The sequence below is a fragment of the Pleurodeles waltl genome, chromosome 11 (genome assembly GCF_031143425.1).
Source record: "Pleurodeles waltl isolate 20211129_DDA chromosome 11, aPleWal1.hap1.20221129, whole genome shotgun sequence".
NCBI classification, from domain to species: Eukaryota; Metazoa; Chordata; class Amphibia; order Caudata; family Salamandridae; genus Pleurodeles; species Pleurodeles waltl.
Window position 1 is genome coordinate 356,221,282 of NC_090450.1, and position 17,061 is coordinate 356,238,342.

At 46.3% G+C, this 17,061-nt stretch overlaps 1 protein-coding gene across 1 annotated transcript in view; it reads right to left on the reverse strand.

Moving 5' to 3' along the window:
* The window catches only part of AGXT (alanine--glyoxylate aminotransferase), an 879,854-nt gene that overhangs the window by 769,686 nt on the left and 93,107 nt on the right, over positions 1–17,061 (reverse strand). Inside the window, exon 2 of the mRNA XM_069213665.1 lies at positions 5,120–5,312. Coding sequence (XP_069069766.1) covers positions 5,120–5,312 — 193 coding nt within the window. The remainder of the gene's footprint in view (positions 1–5,119; positions 5,313–17,061) is intronic.

Below are 17,061 nucleotides of genomic sequence, written 5' to 3' on the forward strand. Positions count from 1 at the left end.
GAAAAATGCACTTTTGTTGTAGCCAAGGCTTGTTGGCGCCTTCCAACAAGAAATCTCATCTGCAATGATCTTCACGCCACGGGCATCTTTTGCATCATGCAGGAACCCGCTGGCATCTTCCTAGGGTGCATTTCTGCAGTCTTCAACTAACAGAGGACTCTTCTTTTGCACCCTCTTCTGGGTTGGCAGGGGCTCCTGTCCTTCCTGGAACTTTTTTCGACTTCTGGACTGGGTCCCCTTCCTTTGCAGGTCTTCAGGTCCAATAATCCAGCAATTGCTCTTTGCAGACATGGCTGGCTGCTGCACAATCCCAACAACGAGGTGTAGTGTGTCCTAAGGAAACTTGCAGTACTTTACTCCTGCTTTTCTGGGCTCTGTGGCGGGGTAATTTACTTACCTTTACTGTATTCTTACTCTCCCAGCGATTCTGCAGACACTACAATTGTCTAGGGGGGAATTTGTGATTCACATTCCACTTTTTTAGTATATGGTTTGTGTTGCCACTATACCTATTTTCTCCGATTGCATTCTATAGGATGTCCTACTGTTTGTATTGTTCTATGACTATTTACTTGTTTGGATATCTAGTATATATATTGTGTATAATACTTACCTCCAGAAGGAGCATTGTCTCTAAGATATTTTTGGTACTGTGTCACCCAAATAAATACCTTTATTTTTGGTAACACTGAGTATTGTCTTTACTTGTGTATAAGTGCTGTGTAACTATAAGTGGTATTGCATGAGCTTTCCATGTCTCCTAGTTCAGCCTAAGGTGCTCTGCCATAGCTACCTCTATCAGCCTAAGCTGCTAGAACACTACCACATTCACTAACAATGGATAACTGGACCTGGTGTAAGGTGCAAGTACCCAAGGTACCCACTACAAACCAGGCCAGCCTCCTACAGTGTTCTATCATGGTTGGCCTAAATTGGCACGTAGCTCCCAGTCAAGTACACCCAGATGGCCGGATTTGGCACTTAATGCTTTTTGTCACTATTTTCATTTGAAACTTTAAAAATTCATATCTCTAGAAACTCTTATTTGGTGTCATTGTGTTCATTAAATTTCTATTGGTTTTTATAAATTGTAGTGGATTTTTATTGCATTGTGTTTTTGATTTTTTAACTATTCGGGTGCTTTTAAATGCTTTCTACATTTTCTTACATTTGGCCACAGCTACCAGGGGTTGAGTTCAAGTTTACATTACTGAAATATTTACTGGATGTTATACTTTTCATCCTTGGCGTGGTCTCCCTTAACATTTTGCCTCTGTTTCCCAAGTTGTTGATGTGTGCTAGACTCTGTTTTTACTGTTTTTGTTACTCTGGGCACTTTACCACTGCTAACCAGTGTTAAAGTGCAAGTGCTCCTTTACAAAATGTGTATGTAACTGGTTCATCCATGATTGGCATATTTGATTTACTAGTAAGTCCCTATTACAGTGCACTAGAGATGCCAAGGGCCAGTAAACCAAATGCTACTAGTGGGCCTGCAGCACTGTTTGTGCCACCCACGTATGTAGCTCTGTAATCATGTCTCAGACCTGCCACTACAGTGTCTGTGTGTGTAGTTTTAACTGTAAATTCGACGTGGCAAGTGTATCCACTTGCCAGGCCTAAATCTTCCCTTTTCTTACATGTAAGGCACCCCTAAGGTAGGCCCTAGGTATCCCCAAGGGCAGGGGGCAGTGTATGGTTAAGGTAGGACATATAGTAATGTGTTTTATATTTCCTGACAGTGAAATATTGTTAAATGCGTTTTTCACTGTTGCAAGGCCTGTCCCTCTCATAGGTTAACATGGGGGCTACCTTTAAATATGATTTAACATAGACATAGACATGTGAAGTTTGGGGTCTCTGAGCTCACAATTTAAAAACACGTTTTTTACTAAAGTTAATTTTAAGATTGTGTGTTTGAAAATGCCACTTTAAGAAAGTGAGCATTTTCTTTATTAAACCATTTCTGTGACTCTGCTTGTTTGTGGATTCCCTGTCTGGGTCAGTTTGACAGTTGGGCTGGTTGCACCTCACACTAGACAGTGACACAAAGGGAGCTGGGGTGTAGTTTGCATTTCCCGATAAGCCATCTGTGCTAGGAGGGAGGGGAGGAGTGGTCACTCACACCTGAAAGGGCTGTGCCTGCCCTCATGCAATGCAGTCTCCAACCCCCTGGTGAGTGTCTGGGGCCTGGCCTGGGCAAAGCAGGATTTCACAATCAAGACAGACTTTGCTTTAAAGTAGGCCTACTTCAAAGGAAAACATGGGTATAAGAAGAGCACCCAAAACCACAGACTTTAGAACACTTCTGGAAGCCAAGAGGAACCTCTGCTTGGAGAAGAGGTGAAGAGCTGAGGAAGTAGAGCTGCCCTGCCTGTGACTGTGCTTTGTGGAGCTATCCTGCAGTTGCTGCTTCTGCCTGTGCTAGAGGACAAAGACTGGACTTGGTGTGCCTTCCATCTTGTGAAGAACTCTCCAAGGGCTTGTTTTATTGCTTGGCTCCTATTGTTTGAAGTCTCAGGGACAGCAAAGACTTCTCTCTGCCAGCACCTGGAGTCTCTGGAGAAACTCCTACTCTGCCAAGTGGTGCCCATCCAGTTCCTGGGACCCTGAAAGGAGAAGCTGGCAGCCTACCAGTGAGAAATCCACACATGCACCGCCGTGCGAGGAAAAGGTCGACGCGACTCTGATCTGCTGCTGAAAAATCGATGTGCTGCCAGCTTCATGGCTGAAAATCGGCACTCGTCTGCAACGCAACCCGAAGATCGATGTCTGGGGCTGGGGAAACGACGCACAGCATCGCTGACGGAGGCTGTGTGGTTTTCGTTTCATCGTGCGGCTGGATTTCCGACACAAACACTGCTGGGCATGTAAAAACGATGCAAGGCCTGCCTGAATCCGAGAGTGCTGACCGGATCAACGCATCACTCTCCTGCGGAGAGAAGAAACGACGCACGCTGACCCGACGAAAGGAGGAACAATGCAAGGTCTCGCTTGTGAGTGAAATTAATGCATTGCAAACCCTTTTTGACACACACTCGCCCATGCGCGGTTATTTTTAACGCGCCCAAGGTACATTTTCACACTAACAGCGTTAGTGTGTGTTTAAAATTACATGAGGACTCTTTTTGCATTTTTAGTGATAACTTGACTTGTGAATTGTGGATTTTTGTTGTTTTGGTCTTGTTTTGTTTAGATAAATATTCACTATTTTTCTAAACGTGTGTTGTGTCATTTTGTAGTGTTTTCATTTAGTTGCTGTGTGTGTTGGTACAAATACTTTACACCTAGCACGCTGAAGTTAAGCCTACTGTTCGTGTCAAGCTACCAAGGGGGTGAGCAGGTGTTAGCTGAGGGTGATTCTCTTTTACCCTGACTAGAGTGAGGGTCCTTGCTTGGACAGGGGTAACCTGACTGCCAACCAAAGACCCCATTTCTAACACTGGACCAAACAAGAATAGTGAGAGTATTACTTGCTGTTTAGTATCATCCACCCCAATTTATAATCTTTTAAGGAAATAATAGCAAAGCCAATAGGTCTGGCATATGGGTGTTTCCAACCATGTAGTCACTCATCCATCCAGCCATATGCTCAACTTCACATCATTTATGGACTTAGTCACCTATCTTTGCACTCATACATCCATTCCTCCGCTCATGAAATTGTTCTTCCATTCACTCATGCACCCATACTCAATAACACAAATTGATCAGTTTTAAGTCAGACCTGTTGGCATTGCTGATTATTATCTTTTTTATATTTACATTTCCCTTCCAACATGGTTGTCCATCTTGTTGAACTAGTTTAGTAAATAATGCAAAAATAATTTCAGGTGCACCAACGTGCATGCTTCGTGATTAGTATATGTGCATGCATCAGAACATGTGCCCATTGCGTACCTGCATAGTGGCATTTTCAAATAGTTTGTCTTACCATTCCACAGTGGCTGACATATATGCATGCATAAGAGTTTTCACAGCATTTGTGAATTGTGATATAGGCATACTAGTGCACACAAGCATTGGCAAAGCCAATATGTCCTCATTCGACTTTTAAGGTTTACAACTGTTTTACAGAGTTTTCAAAAGGAAAGATAATGAAACATATAAACCTCTCACCTACATCCATGGGCTGGTGAGGCAGAATAAGAGTATAGATGAACCTAAGAAAGGAAATGGAAAGAGGAGGCTAGTAGGAGTGTAGAAAGGAAGTTGAGTTGTCAAGGGGAAAGTAGTAGGGATCTACTCAACAACTCCTAGTGTTGAGATATGTGATGTCTGCAGGCCATAGGTTGGAGACTCCAAACAAGGACATCTCAATGCCATGTTTCCTCTGTGTAAGGCAGAGTACTCGTAGGTAAGCTGGACCTGAACTCCTGAGGTTGGAAAGGTATACAGGGTCTTCATGTCTTGTCAAATTGTGGCAATTTGCATTCCACCACCGTTAGCCTCTCCATGCCCAGGAGTCCTCAATTTATGCTGCCAATCCAGTTTTGTCTGTTCTTTATTGGTTCCTCATTTAGACAGTATAACTTGTTTCGCTGCACAGAGGGCAAGAGTAATAGCTCATCCCCTCGCCGATCACAAGGGGGCCCATTCGACTTTTAAAGGTGGGCTTGTTAAACTTCCCTTCTAAGTGCTGTTCTGTTCTTTTGACCCTTATGAAGGCTACCTTTCACCATGGAGCTTCTACTGCCATATTTAAGCTCTACTCACTACTACAAAACATTCATACACCATCACGCTCCAATTTCATTCCACTCCCTAGTCTCATGGATGGTAGTCTTTACATATGTGGCCAGTTTAAGGACTTTTCCTCCATTAGTCAAAGCATGTTTTGCTGCCCCTTCCAATCCAACAAAGAGGCAATTTGATGTTTTGAAGGGAAGTCATATATCACCCAGCAGGTGGGTGTGCACAGAGCTGCCTGGTCTTATACTCTGACCTAAATTCATTAAGTTCTTTCCATCCTTTCTTTTGTAGATCCTCTTTCAGTGGGGTCCTCATAACCCAAGAAGCCTCCTTATTTATCTTTGCAAAGCTCCTCTTTGTGAAACGTCTTACAAAGGCAAACTTCTACTGCATACTTTTGCTCTCATCTTTGAGCCAGTTCACTTACCAATCCTCTCACAGATGTCAGCTGCCCTTTCACCCCAGATGCCCTTCACTGCAATAAGCACAGTCTCGCCAGGTTCAAGAGAATTGAAGAAAGCTGCTTCCATTGCACAGTGCCCAGAACCACTGATTGCCAGGGTGAGCGAATTGCGGGTCTGGAAGGCATACTGGATCCCAAGTTTGATGTCGTCCATGATCTGAAGGGAGAACAGAGGTGTCAGATGTGTGAGTGGTTATATTTCACATTTCACAAAACAGGTGCAGTGGGCTATGTGGTAACTAGCAAATACTCATACCTTGGACTAAAACCAATGATAACGGTTGAGATGAGTACCAAACACTATCTTTACCCCATACTTTAGGAGGCTGGCTCACTATGTAGTGTGCACAACTAGGGGCACTGTGCAGAGGGTAAAGGGCAACCACACATTGGTTTACAGAGGTAAAAACTAGACCACCTAATGCTCTAATTTTTATAGTAGCTTGGTTGAGCAGTCAGGCCAATCTTGGAGATATGCAAAGCATTTGTTGTATTCACAGTATTGATAAAGCAAGACACCCACTTAAAAGAATAACTCAAGACCAATTCACAAAGATACTTCAGATTTTTATACAATTTTTAAGACCAAGATCATCAAAATCGGATAAGTACTTTTTATGTTATGAATTTTCAAAGTTTATTAAATGTCTCAGTTCTGTTTGTAATTATGCACCATAGGAATCAATTGAAAAATACTTTAGAAATGGATATAAAATCAGGCAATGCGTTTGCCAATGTCTCTTCTTGATTGTAGGTCGAGCTCATCGGTGAGCCCTGTTGACCAGTGGGAGAAGTTTGGGCGACTTCCAGTTTCAGCAGGATCAACTGCAGAAAGTCTTTTGAGCTGGTGCGAGGCCACTGTGGGAGACCACGTGGAAGAGCACTGCATAGGTGGACACGAGGTGAGTCTGGTGGGTCCCCTTGGCGTGTCAAGGTTGCAAGAGGTAGGGGACCCTTAGAACACAGCTGGATCTTTGGTGCAAGGCACAGGACGGCCAGGTGCAAAGCGAATCAGTGAGCCAAGAGCTGTGCACAGAGGTGCTTTGGAAGCAGGAAGTAGGTCACTTTGAGGGTCACTTGCAGGTCAGCAGGGTCATTCTGGTGGGAGGTCCTGATGCTTTCTGAACTCCCTTGACTGGGGCTTCCTCATGATCCTTTTTCAGTCCGGAGTGGACTGTCCTTCTTGGTGTCCAATGTCGGGGGGCCAGTACCCCGGGCTATGTGCACCGTTCAGTCACTAGAGGTTGCATTATCACTAAACGTGGCACACTTTCAGGATTTATCTTCTGGTTTCATTGGGTGAAATTTGGCCAAGCTGTGGCATCTGTTTCCTTGGTCAGCAGCTAATCTGTTAACTAGACTTCATTGGTCTTTGGTGCAAAAGAGTGGTGCCATCAATCTGAAGGGAGATCTTAGGTAATTTTCAGAAGAGCTGAGGTCCTATGGGGGTTTTCAGAGTCTGTCCCATGTCTGAGCAACCCCCAGTGGTGATTATCGAGTCCTGGGTGCAGCAGGCAGGGTTTGGCACCTTTTTCTTTGTTGTAACAGAAGTTTAGTTCTCGAGCCTTGGGTCTTCTTTGTTGCTGGTCTTCTTGTATCCTTGGAATCTAAATCTCTGTTCTAGGGGTGCCCACTAAATACTATATTTAATGGGTGCCCACTAAATACTATATTTAGTGGGTGCCCACTAAATACTATACTTAGTGGGTGTTTAGGGGGTACCTAGTGTTGGCTAATTGGCCATCTGCCTTAGGGTGGCTACACCCACTAAATGACTACTTCCTGTGGGCGAAGGTCACTTCCATATCCCTGATTGGCTGCTTTTCTACCATGCAAGATGGAGGAAAATGAAATGGAGGGTTCACCTTGCATGCAACACCTTAGGGGTGGTGCAAGTGGGGGCTGGCCACTCCTGCTGTCCTTCGTGTGTTTTTCCCCTGATGCTCTCACCAAAAGTTGGGGTTTGCAATGGAACAGCCATCTGCTGCTAGCAGCAGGCCTGGGGGTCGAGATTCAAAGGTGGTAAGCTCTATGAAGCTCGCTAGTAGTGCAGTGCACATTCCTGAGGATGGAGGTGTGACTCCTCCACCCGGAAGGGCTTTGTTCTGGGAACCGGAGAGCTGAAGCTCTCACCCTAGGGTTCCAGAATCTTGTCTGGTGGTCACAGGCTGGTTCTGACCGGCCAGCAACCACACCAGGGTTAGTTCGCTTTGCAGGGGTCACCTCTAAGGTGGCCCCTGGATACATTTTGCAATAAACCAATACTGGTACCAGTTGAATTTATCATTCCTGGTTGTTTGATACCAAACATCCCAGGGTTCAGAGTGGCCATCAAATAGCTCTGAAAGTCGTACTGACCAGTATCCAGCACATGCATTTAAAATGGCTGTCCTGTTAACTTACTATGTCCCAGGTTTGGCAAGGACACAGTGGAGCATATTGCTCATGCATCTATGCCCACACATGCATTATAGTGCACCATGTCTTAGGACTGGAAAGCCTGCCAGAGGGGTGGCTTATCTATATTGCATGCAGGGTGTAGTGGACAGGGCACACAGGCTGTGTGTCATGTCAAGATTGCATTTTAGGATTGCACCAGGATACTCAGCCTACAATGGCAATGCTGGGTGCACTTGGATTCATGGTCCATGATTGTGGCACAATCTGTGCTGGTGCCCTCGGGGGCCTACCCTTAGTACCCCATGCCCTGGGCATCTGAGTACCATTTACTAGGGACTTATAGTGGCAGCTAAAGATGTTGCCAATTGTATCAATACCTTTGCAATTTTAGGGAAAGAATACTTCCACTGGGGACCCAGTTAGTAGGATCCCAGAGCACTCCAGTCCAAGTTGCATCCAGAAACCAGCCAAAAAGTGTGTGTGGAGGGTGGGTACTGCAACAGGGTGACCATTTCCCACACTTACTATACCTAAAGACTCTTAGACCTAGATTTACTATTATTTGAAGCAATGCAGCGCAGCAAAACCACTCGCTGTGCTACAGCAGCTGTGGAGAGCACAAATGTCCCATATATGCTAATACATGGTACATTCTTGCCCTCTCTGCACCATGTCCTAAACTGGGTATCATGTCCTACCTAGTTTAGGACAAAGGAGTTCCTGAGGGGCCCTGGAATGGTCGCAAGAGTTTGCTGGCAATATCCCATGAGGCACTGGTGTATCTCCTCAAAAGGCACACCACATTCAAAGAGTACAACGCCATGCTAGCTGGGGAAAACATGTTCTTTTCAAAGGCATTGCTATCATTTGATTACCTTTCTGTGGGGTTTATAGCCATTATGACTGATTTCACTTATGCATGTGGATGTTTGAAACACAAGACCTTCAGACATTTTGATTCTTGCAAAAATATCAGCGTCAAAAAGGGCTGTTCTGTGCTATCTGGCTACAGGTAAGCTGACAACAGTGCTTAATTTTAGACTGTGGTTTCCAATGCTTGGCACCAGCACTTAATTGTCAACATTGGCACTGAATGCAATCTGCTGCATGTTGGCGCTTTTTGTCTTTTTGTGACACAAACAGTTGCTTAATAATCCAACATACATTAAAATGACTAACCTAACATTTACACCCAAACCAATCTTATAGCTTTGGGTGGCCTGTAATAGTCTGAATCATCACACATGTAGGAGTTTAATAGTTAGTGATTGTGTGGATACTGTCATTGCCAGTGCTGGCAAGTGAAATGGGGGGGCAAGCTGCAGTGGCCTCCTCACAAGTGCCCTGTCGTTTATGTTTTTGACAAATTAAGCACTGGCTGACAGGAGGGGCTATGCATGGGTTACTCCAACTTGTTATGACGCGGCAAGCGCCGCGGCCGCGGGCTCGGGTTGCCGCAGCGCGGCACGTGCATTCTGCCGCGGCCGGCGCCCGGATCGCGGAGAGCGCCGCGGCCGGCGCTCGGGTCGCGGTGGGCGCCGCGGCCGACGTCCGGGTCGCGGGGGTTGCCGCGGCCCAGACAAGAGCCATGGAGGCTCCAGGCAGCCAGTCTAGGGGTCGCGGCGCTCGCCGCTGGCCCTATTTCAAGTTCTGCCGTAAGGGCAGAAGCGGCAGAGCCTGAGACCCCGAAGGGGGTTTCAGGCATGGCCGCATTTAGCGCAGTATGCGCATAACATCTATTTTTTCTTGCATGTCTAGTACCTGCCAATCACTTACCGATGTTATCAGAACAAACCGAACCCTTACACTTGAGGAACTTTATACTTGTCTCTTTTCCTCTCAGCATGCTGACCACTTCCTCTCTACCCAGCATGCATTGTTTTACGCACATACCTAATTCACTATTGTTATCTCTTCCCCAATCCAAGATGGCGGTGTTCTACTTCCTGTTTCCTGTCCAGGGGTATATAAGGGGATTCCAACTGCCTGTTCATTGCGTTGCAACACTCCTTGGTGATAGTCACGCTCCTATTTGATATCCTTCTGCGAATCTTGTCTGTTCCTGATCTGCCTTGTTTTCCTGCCTTCCTGATCTACGGTCCTAATACCCCGGTGTCCTCCTTTTCGTTTCAGGGAGTTCCTGTGGAGGTTTTTTACCCTACTGGGGTTTTTCCTCTGGGACTCCTTCTGGAGGGCACGGACTGTAGTGGTTCGCTCATACCAAACAGCACCGTGGCTACCGGAAGGGGTCGCCCCTACCTCGGCCAGAGCAGAACCCGTTGGAACAAGGACCGTTCCCCTACACCTCTCAGCTGCGAGGGTAAGACCATTGAAAACCGCGACAGATTGCAACGCCCAAAATTCCAGTTGCAGTCCGGAACTATGGATAACCCAGTGGCAAACACAGAACCTACTAACCAGGACCTACTGGCGACGATACAACAACAGGCTCAAGAACTCCAGCAACTACGTACTGAGAATACTGTTTATCGACAAGCCTTTGCCTCCAGGACCACAGATGTCCCTGCAGTAGCCGCCTCTACGCCTCGATTTTCCGGGGATCCCACCTCATTAAAAGATTTCCTGGATGCCTTAACGGTGTACTTTGCCTTTCGCCCCTCGCAATTTGTACAAGATAAGACCAAGGTGGGGTATTTGATTAGTGCCTTAGCAGGACCAGCCTTGGCCTGGGCCACACCTCTAGTAACCAGAAACGATCCCTGTCTATCTAATTATTCCACCTTTATCACTACTTTCAAACAGATGTTTGAACGCCCTGGACTCGAGGTGTCAGCAGAAGAGGCTCTTTGCGAAGTCCAACAAGGGAGTCAAGATGTATTACAATACATCACCCGTTTCAGACAATTAGCTGCAGAGACAACCTGGGTGGAACGTACCTTGGTGACACTCTTCCGTAGAGGTCTAAGAGAGGACATCAAAGATGAACTAGTACATTCTGCCAGGATAGAAAACCTTAAAGGGTTGATGGACCAGGCACTAACGATAGAGTATCGGTTGAATGAACGAAGAATGGAGAAAAAGAAGAGTCGTTTGCCTTCTCACTCATTACCATCTCGTCCCTTCGCCCATCGTTCCGAGGAAGTCCGCCCTGAATCCAAAGGGAATATCGAGGAAGAGCGCATGCAGATTGACACAGCTCGCGGACCTCTATCCGCCAGTGAAAGGGAACATAGACGCAGGAAGGGGCTTTGCCTATATTGTGGTGCAGCTGGTCACCTAATTCGCGCCTGCCCCATTCGTCCAACCAAGCCCTTGGGAAACGCCAACTCCCGTCCCCAGTAAGAAGGGTGAGGACGGGATATCGTGATATAACTTCTATTTGCTCTTCCAGGGAGGAAGGAACAGCTCTTTTTCTCTTACTAGTTACCCTCCGTTTAACTGATGGCCGCGAAGCAAGAACTTTGGCTTTATTGGACTGCGGAGCCAGTGGCCTTTATTTAGATGAAACCTGGGCCAAAGAACGACAGATAACACAAATACCCAAAGACATACCAGAACAGGTACATACCGTTGATGGGTCGCTCTTGGCCTCTGGGCCTGTACAATACACCACCCCTACTTTCTGTTTACAGTTCGGTAAACATCAGGAAATTCTCTCGTTTGACTTAATCTCATCACCACACCATGTCATGATCCTGGGAATTCCATGGCTTACACGGCACAATCCTTACATCAACTGGGAAACAAAAACCATTTTGTTATCCTCCCATTTTTGTCAACACCATTGCAATCTGGCCGGGGATTATTGGTCCCCAAAAAGTCTCTCAACAGCACCTTCTCAGGTGGGAAGATCCATTAATGTCCTACAGGGAGTTCCCAGACAGTATCAGGACTATATCGATGTATTCCAGAAGCCAGAAAGACCTGAATTGCCACCCCACAGAGAATACGACTGTGCCATTTCTTTAGAGCCAGACACTGTAGTTCCTTTTGGGCGGATGTACTCCCTCACTGAACCAGAGAAACAAATTTTGAAGGAGTACCTAGATGAGAATCTACAAAGTGGGTTAATAACTCCCTCCTCTTCACCCGCCGGGGCTCCTCTTTTCTTTGTACCAAAGAAAACCAAAGATCTGCGTCCCTGTATCGATTTCAGAGGGTTAAACAGGATCACTATCAAAGACCGGTATCCGTTACCCCTCATCAAAGACATCTTAGAAGCAGTCAGAGGAGCCAAGAGATTCACCAAGCTGGATCTCCGAGGAGCCTATCATCTACTAAGAATCAGAGAAGGTGATGAGTGGAAGACCGCCTTTAGAACACCTTTTGGTCACTACGAATATAGAGTAATGCCCTTCGGACTCACTAATGCCCCATCCATCTTTCAAAGATTCATGGATTCTATCTTTTCTGATCTTTTGCAACAAACAGTGGTAGTGTATCTTGACGATATCCTAATTTATTCGGTTCATACAGAGGAACATTCCAAGCACGTCCGCCAAGTCTTAGAGAGACTCCGACAACATCATTTGTTCTGTAAGCCTGAAAAGTGTGAATTTGATCAGATAGAAGTAAAATATTTGGGGTACTGTATAGACCAAACCGGAGTTGCCATGGACTCAGACAAAGTACACGCAATATTGGATTGGCCATCTCCTTTTTCCATAAGGAGACTCAATGTTTTCTGGGACTAGCCAACTTCTACCGACAGTTCATAGCAGACTTTGCCCAGAGAACCAGCTTCATTACCCAAACCCTCAAAAAAGAGCACCTAAAGAAAGGTTTTTGTTGGACACCAGGCGCTGAGTCAGCTTTTCAGGACTTAAAGAAAGCCTTTATTCAAGCCCCTATTCTTCGACACCCAGACACCAGCAAACAATTCATTCTTGTCACAGACGCCTCAGAAAGGGCCATTGGGGCTGCCTTGTTACAAAAACAAGACGATGATGACCTAGAACACCCTGTATTTTATCTATCACACATTCTATCTGATTCTGAGCGAAACTATTCCGTACTAGATCGCGAATTACTCGCCTTAAAGGTCGCGTGCACCGAATGGAGACACTTTTTGATGGGATCCAAGGAGCCCTTCGAAGCCCGGACCGATCACAGAAATCTACAGTGCTTAAGAAATTTCCAGTGCCAAAACAGCCGGCAGGCTCGATGGGCCTTCTTCTTCAGCCAATATGATTTCTATATCACCTACATCCCTGGTTCTCAGAACATTCTGGCGGATGCCCTGCCCCGACGTTATCCTGGGTGCGGTGATTCTGCGGTTCAAAACTTATTTGACAACAATAAAATCATAGGGGTAGCACAGACCTTTTTAGATCAAGTCAAGTCTGAATATGCCTGTCTACACGAAACAGAACTAAAAAGGTTACGTCCACAGTTGCACATAGATCATGACTACTATTATCATGATAAGGCCCTGTTTTTACCCACAAAAACAGTGCAAATCGAAGCTTTACGCATGTGCCATGATTCCCCCATTGCAGGTCATCGAGGAATGAAAGCGACTCAAGATCTTTTGCTTCGCTCTTTCTGGTGGCCGACTCTCAAGGCTGACACTGAGGCATATGTGTTATCCTGTCCTACATGTGCTCAAGCCAAGACACCCCGAACCAGACCTGTGGGGTTACTCCGCCCATTACCTGTTCCCCCAGGCCCATGGCATACCATATCCACGATTTTATGTGCGCATTACCTTCCTCAATGGGAAACCACGTCATAATGGTAACTGTGGACTCCTTCACCAAGATGGCCCACTTCACAGCCTTGAGAAAGTTACCTACGGCAAAGGAGTTAAGTCAGGTCTTTACTCAAGAAATATTCAGGCTACATGGGCTACCCCAAGTTATTATATCAGACAGGGGTCCTCAATATATCTCCCGTTTCTGGAATCAATTCTGCAAGATCTTGGGGATCCAGGTAGCCTTATCATCCGGGTTCCACCCTCAAACCAATGGACAAACGGAACGACTCAATCAGGGTCTCGAACAGTACTTACGTAGCTTCTGTAACGCTACACAAAGTAATTGGGCTCCCTACTTACCGCTTGCAGAATTCTCCTATAATAACTCTCTACACAGTGCCTCTAAACTCTCTCCTTTCTATGGCTCCTATGGTTTCCATCCCAGGGCTTTCCCAACTCCCCTGAGAGACAACTCCAATCTTCCCGCCATCTCCTCCTTCGTTCGACAGCTACGGGGTATACAGCGAATTATCCATTCCAACCTTGTGTCCACCAAGTCCCGCATGAAGAAAATGGCAGATAGGAGACGCTGTGCGGCTCCTCCGTATCAGGTCCATGATAAGGTCTGGCTCTCCTCTAGATTCCTACCTCTCCGACTCACCCAAAACAAATTCAAACCCCGCTTTTACGGTCCCTTTCTCATTCTCAAGAAAATCAACCCAGTGTCTATGCGTCTTCGCCTACCTCGGACATGGAAGATCCACCCTGTAGTCCATGTCTCGCAACTGAAACCTTACCGTCCTGATCTTTTTCATAGGCAGTTGCCCTGTCCCCCTCCTCTGTTGGTTGACAATGTGCCTGAGTACGAAGTTCAAGAGATCTGTGACTCTCGGTTTTTTCATGGGCGCCTTCAATACCTTATTCATTGGAAGGGATACCCTTTGAGTGAATGTTCCTGGGAGGATGCCTCGTCAGTCCATGCTCCTCTGTTGCTCCGCCGCTTTTTTCGGCTCTTCCCTCACAAACCTGGGGCCTCGGGGGGGGCATACTGTTATGACGCGGCAAGTGCCGCGGCCGCGGGCTCGGGTTGCCGCGGCGTGGCACGTGCATTCTGCCGCGGCCGGCGCCCGGATCGCGGAGAGCGCCGCGGCCGACGTCCGGGTCGCGGAGGTTGCCGCGGCCCAGACAAGAGCCATGGAGGCTCCAGGCAGCCAGTCTAGGGGTCGCGGCGCTCGCCGCTGGCCCTATTTCAAGTTCTGCCGTAAGGGCAGAAGCGGCAGAGCATGAGACCCCGAAGGGGGTTTCAGGCATGGCCGCATTTAGCGCAGTTTGCGCATAACATCTATTTTTTCTTGCATGTCTAGTACCTGCCAATCACTTACCGATGTTATCAGAACAAACCGAACCCTTACACTTGAGGAACTTTATACTTGTCTCTTTTCCTCTCAGCATGCTGACCACTTCCTCTCTACCCAGCATGCATTGTTTTACGCACATACCTAATTCACTATTGTTATCTCTTCCCCAATCCAAGATGGCGGTGTTCTACTTCCTGTTTCCTGTTTCCTGTCCAGGGGTATATAAGGGATTCCAACTGCCTGTTCATTGCGTTGCAAAACTCCTTGGTGATAGTCACGCTCCTATTTGATATCCTTCTGCGAATCTTGTCTGTTCCTGATCTGCCTTGTTTTCCTGCCTTCCTGATCTACGGTCCTAATACCCCGGTGTCCTCCTTTTCGTTTCAGGGAGTTCCTGTGGAGGTTTTTTACCCTACTGGGGTTTTTCCTCTGGGACTCCTTCTGGAGGGCACGGACTATAGTGGTTCGCTCATACCAAACAGCACCGTGGCTACCGGAAGGGGTCGCCCCTACCTCAGCCAGAGCAGAACCCGTCGGAACAAGGACCGTTCCCCTACACCTCTCAGCTGCGAGGGTAAGACCATTGAAAACCGCGACACAACTATTCATGAGAGCATCCATAATGTCTTCATTATATTATAACAGTAACTCCGATGAAGTTGGACCTGGTTGAAGAATTTTAGTCAGTAAACTGGCTTTGATTTCCAGAGTAGGCAATTGCAAGACTAGTGCTTCTATTGCTTTTAGCAGAACTACAACAAAAGAGGCAATTTCTTCTACTGGTGCACCAGGTCTCTGACTCTCGAGAGGTGTCTAGCCCTTTGGCATATTCACAGTTCTTCATCAGTGTAATGAGGAGGAAGCACATTTCCTGTCTCCTTATACAGATGACACACAAATCATAGTGTCCATAACAGCTAAAGGGGAGAAAGAGGCCAAACATTTCAGGAAGTGTATGGCTCATATTGTGAGCTGGATGAAGAATAACTGTTTGAAATGAAACTCAGATAAAACTGAGGTACTCTTTGGGAATGATGCCACCTACTGGGATTCTGCTTCGTGGCCATCTAACTTAGGCTCACTTTCCTCTCCAGTACAAAAAGCAAGAAATCTGGGAGTTATTTTTGACAGGAAATTATGTTTTGTCTGATCAAGTCAATCAAATCAAATAATTTCTTCCTGCTTTTTTCTACTTGGAATAAAAAAAAAAAATCTTCCCTTAAATTTCTGTAGATCTTCAAAACACTGTCATTGTGGCATTAGCCACCTCAAAAATTGACTACTACAATACCTTATACTTAGGTTCACATCAACAGTTATTACATGACCTTCAGTCACCTCAAAATACAGCCGCCAGGCCTGCTCTTGAAAATTCTGAAATTGGCATCTGTTTCTTAGTCCATTCAAAGCCTTCATTTGCTCCCAGTCCAGGAAAGGATAAATTTTAAAGCTCTTTGGGCCTCATTTACAAGGCCCTAACGGCACACTGTGCCTGCAGAGCATATTTTTTTTACAAGGCCACCTTGTGTGGCTTTTCATGGCCTTGTAAATATGGACCCCTTTCACACATAACACTGCTTGAAAGGGGCAATCCATGGGTGTTGCTTGAGGTGTTCCCACGCAACACCCATGGAACCCAAAGGAATCTGACACATTCCCAGATTTACAAGTCTGCAAATGTGTCAGATTCCTACACCACCTCAGGGGTAGCGTAAGAATGATGCAACAGGGAGAAATATCTTTATTTCTCTCTGTTTTATCCTCTTCTCTTTCTGTGTGTGCTGCATTCTGCAGCTCATATATAAAGAGGAAAACACCTCTTATGATTGTTTTGTGCAGGAGGGTGTTCCTTCCTGTACAAAAACAATCATCCCCGCAAAACAATCATCCCTGCAATGCAGGCATCCTTGCACCATGGCAGCAATTTCTGCACTAGCGCAGGGGGAGAGGACAGAAATGCACCGTATCTTGCAGACACAGTGCATTTCTGCCCTTTCCCTGTGGTGCAGGGTAGTGCAGCCTGCTCTGCCCTGCACCACAGGCCTCGTGAATGAAGCCCTCCATCAGACAACTCCTGAATACTTTCAGAAGATGTCAATTTGGCACATTCCTGGCCGTACACTAAGATCCGGCTCAGCTAAATTAGTTGTTGTTCCCAAAATAAAGAAGGTGAGATGGGGCAACAGGAGCTTTTCTCTCTGTGCCTCTAAACTATGGAACTCCCTGCCCTGGACACTGATATCCCAATCCAACCTTCTTCTCTTTAGAAAAGTGCTAAAAACAAAGTTATTTTCCCAGGCCTCCAATTAAATATTATTAGCCTTTGTATTTGGGTCGGGAACATTATCGCCAAGACGCCCTTGGGCATTCGCTTTCTATATAAGCTGGCTACTTACTTACTTACTTATAATCATCAAGTTCATGAGGGACATTGGGTATGCCCTGGACTGCATAGGAGGTCAGGGCGAATAAGGTGTTTATCCTCTGACAGT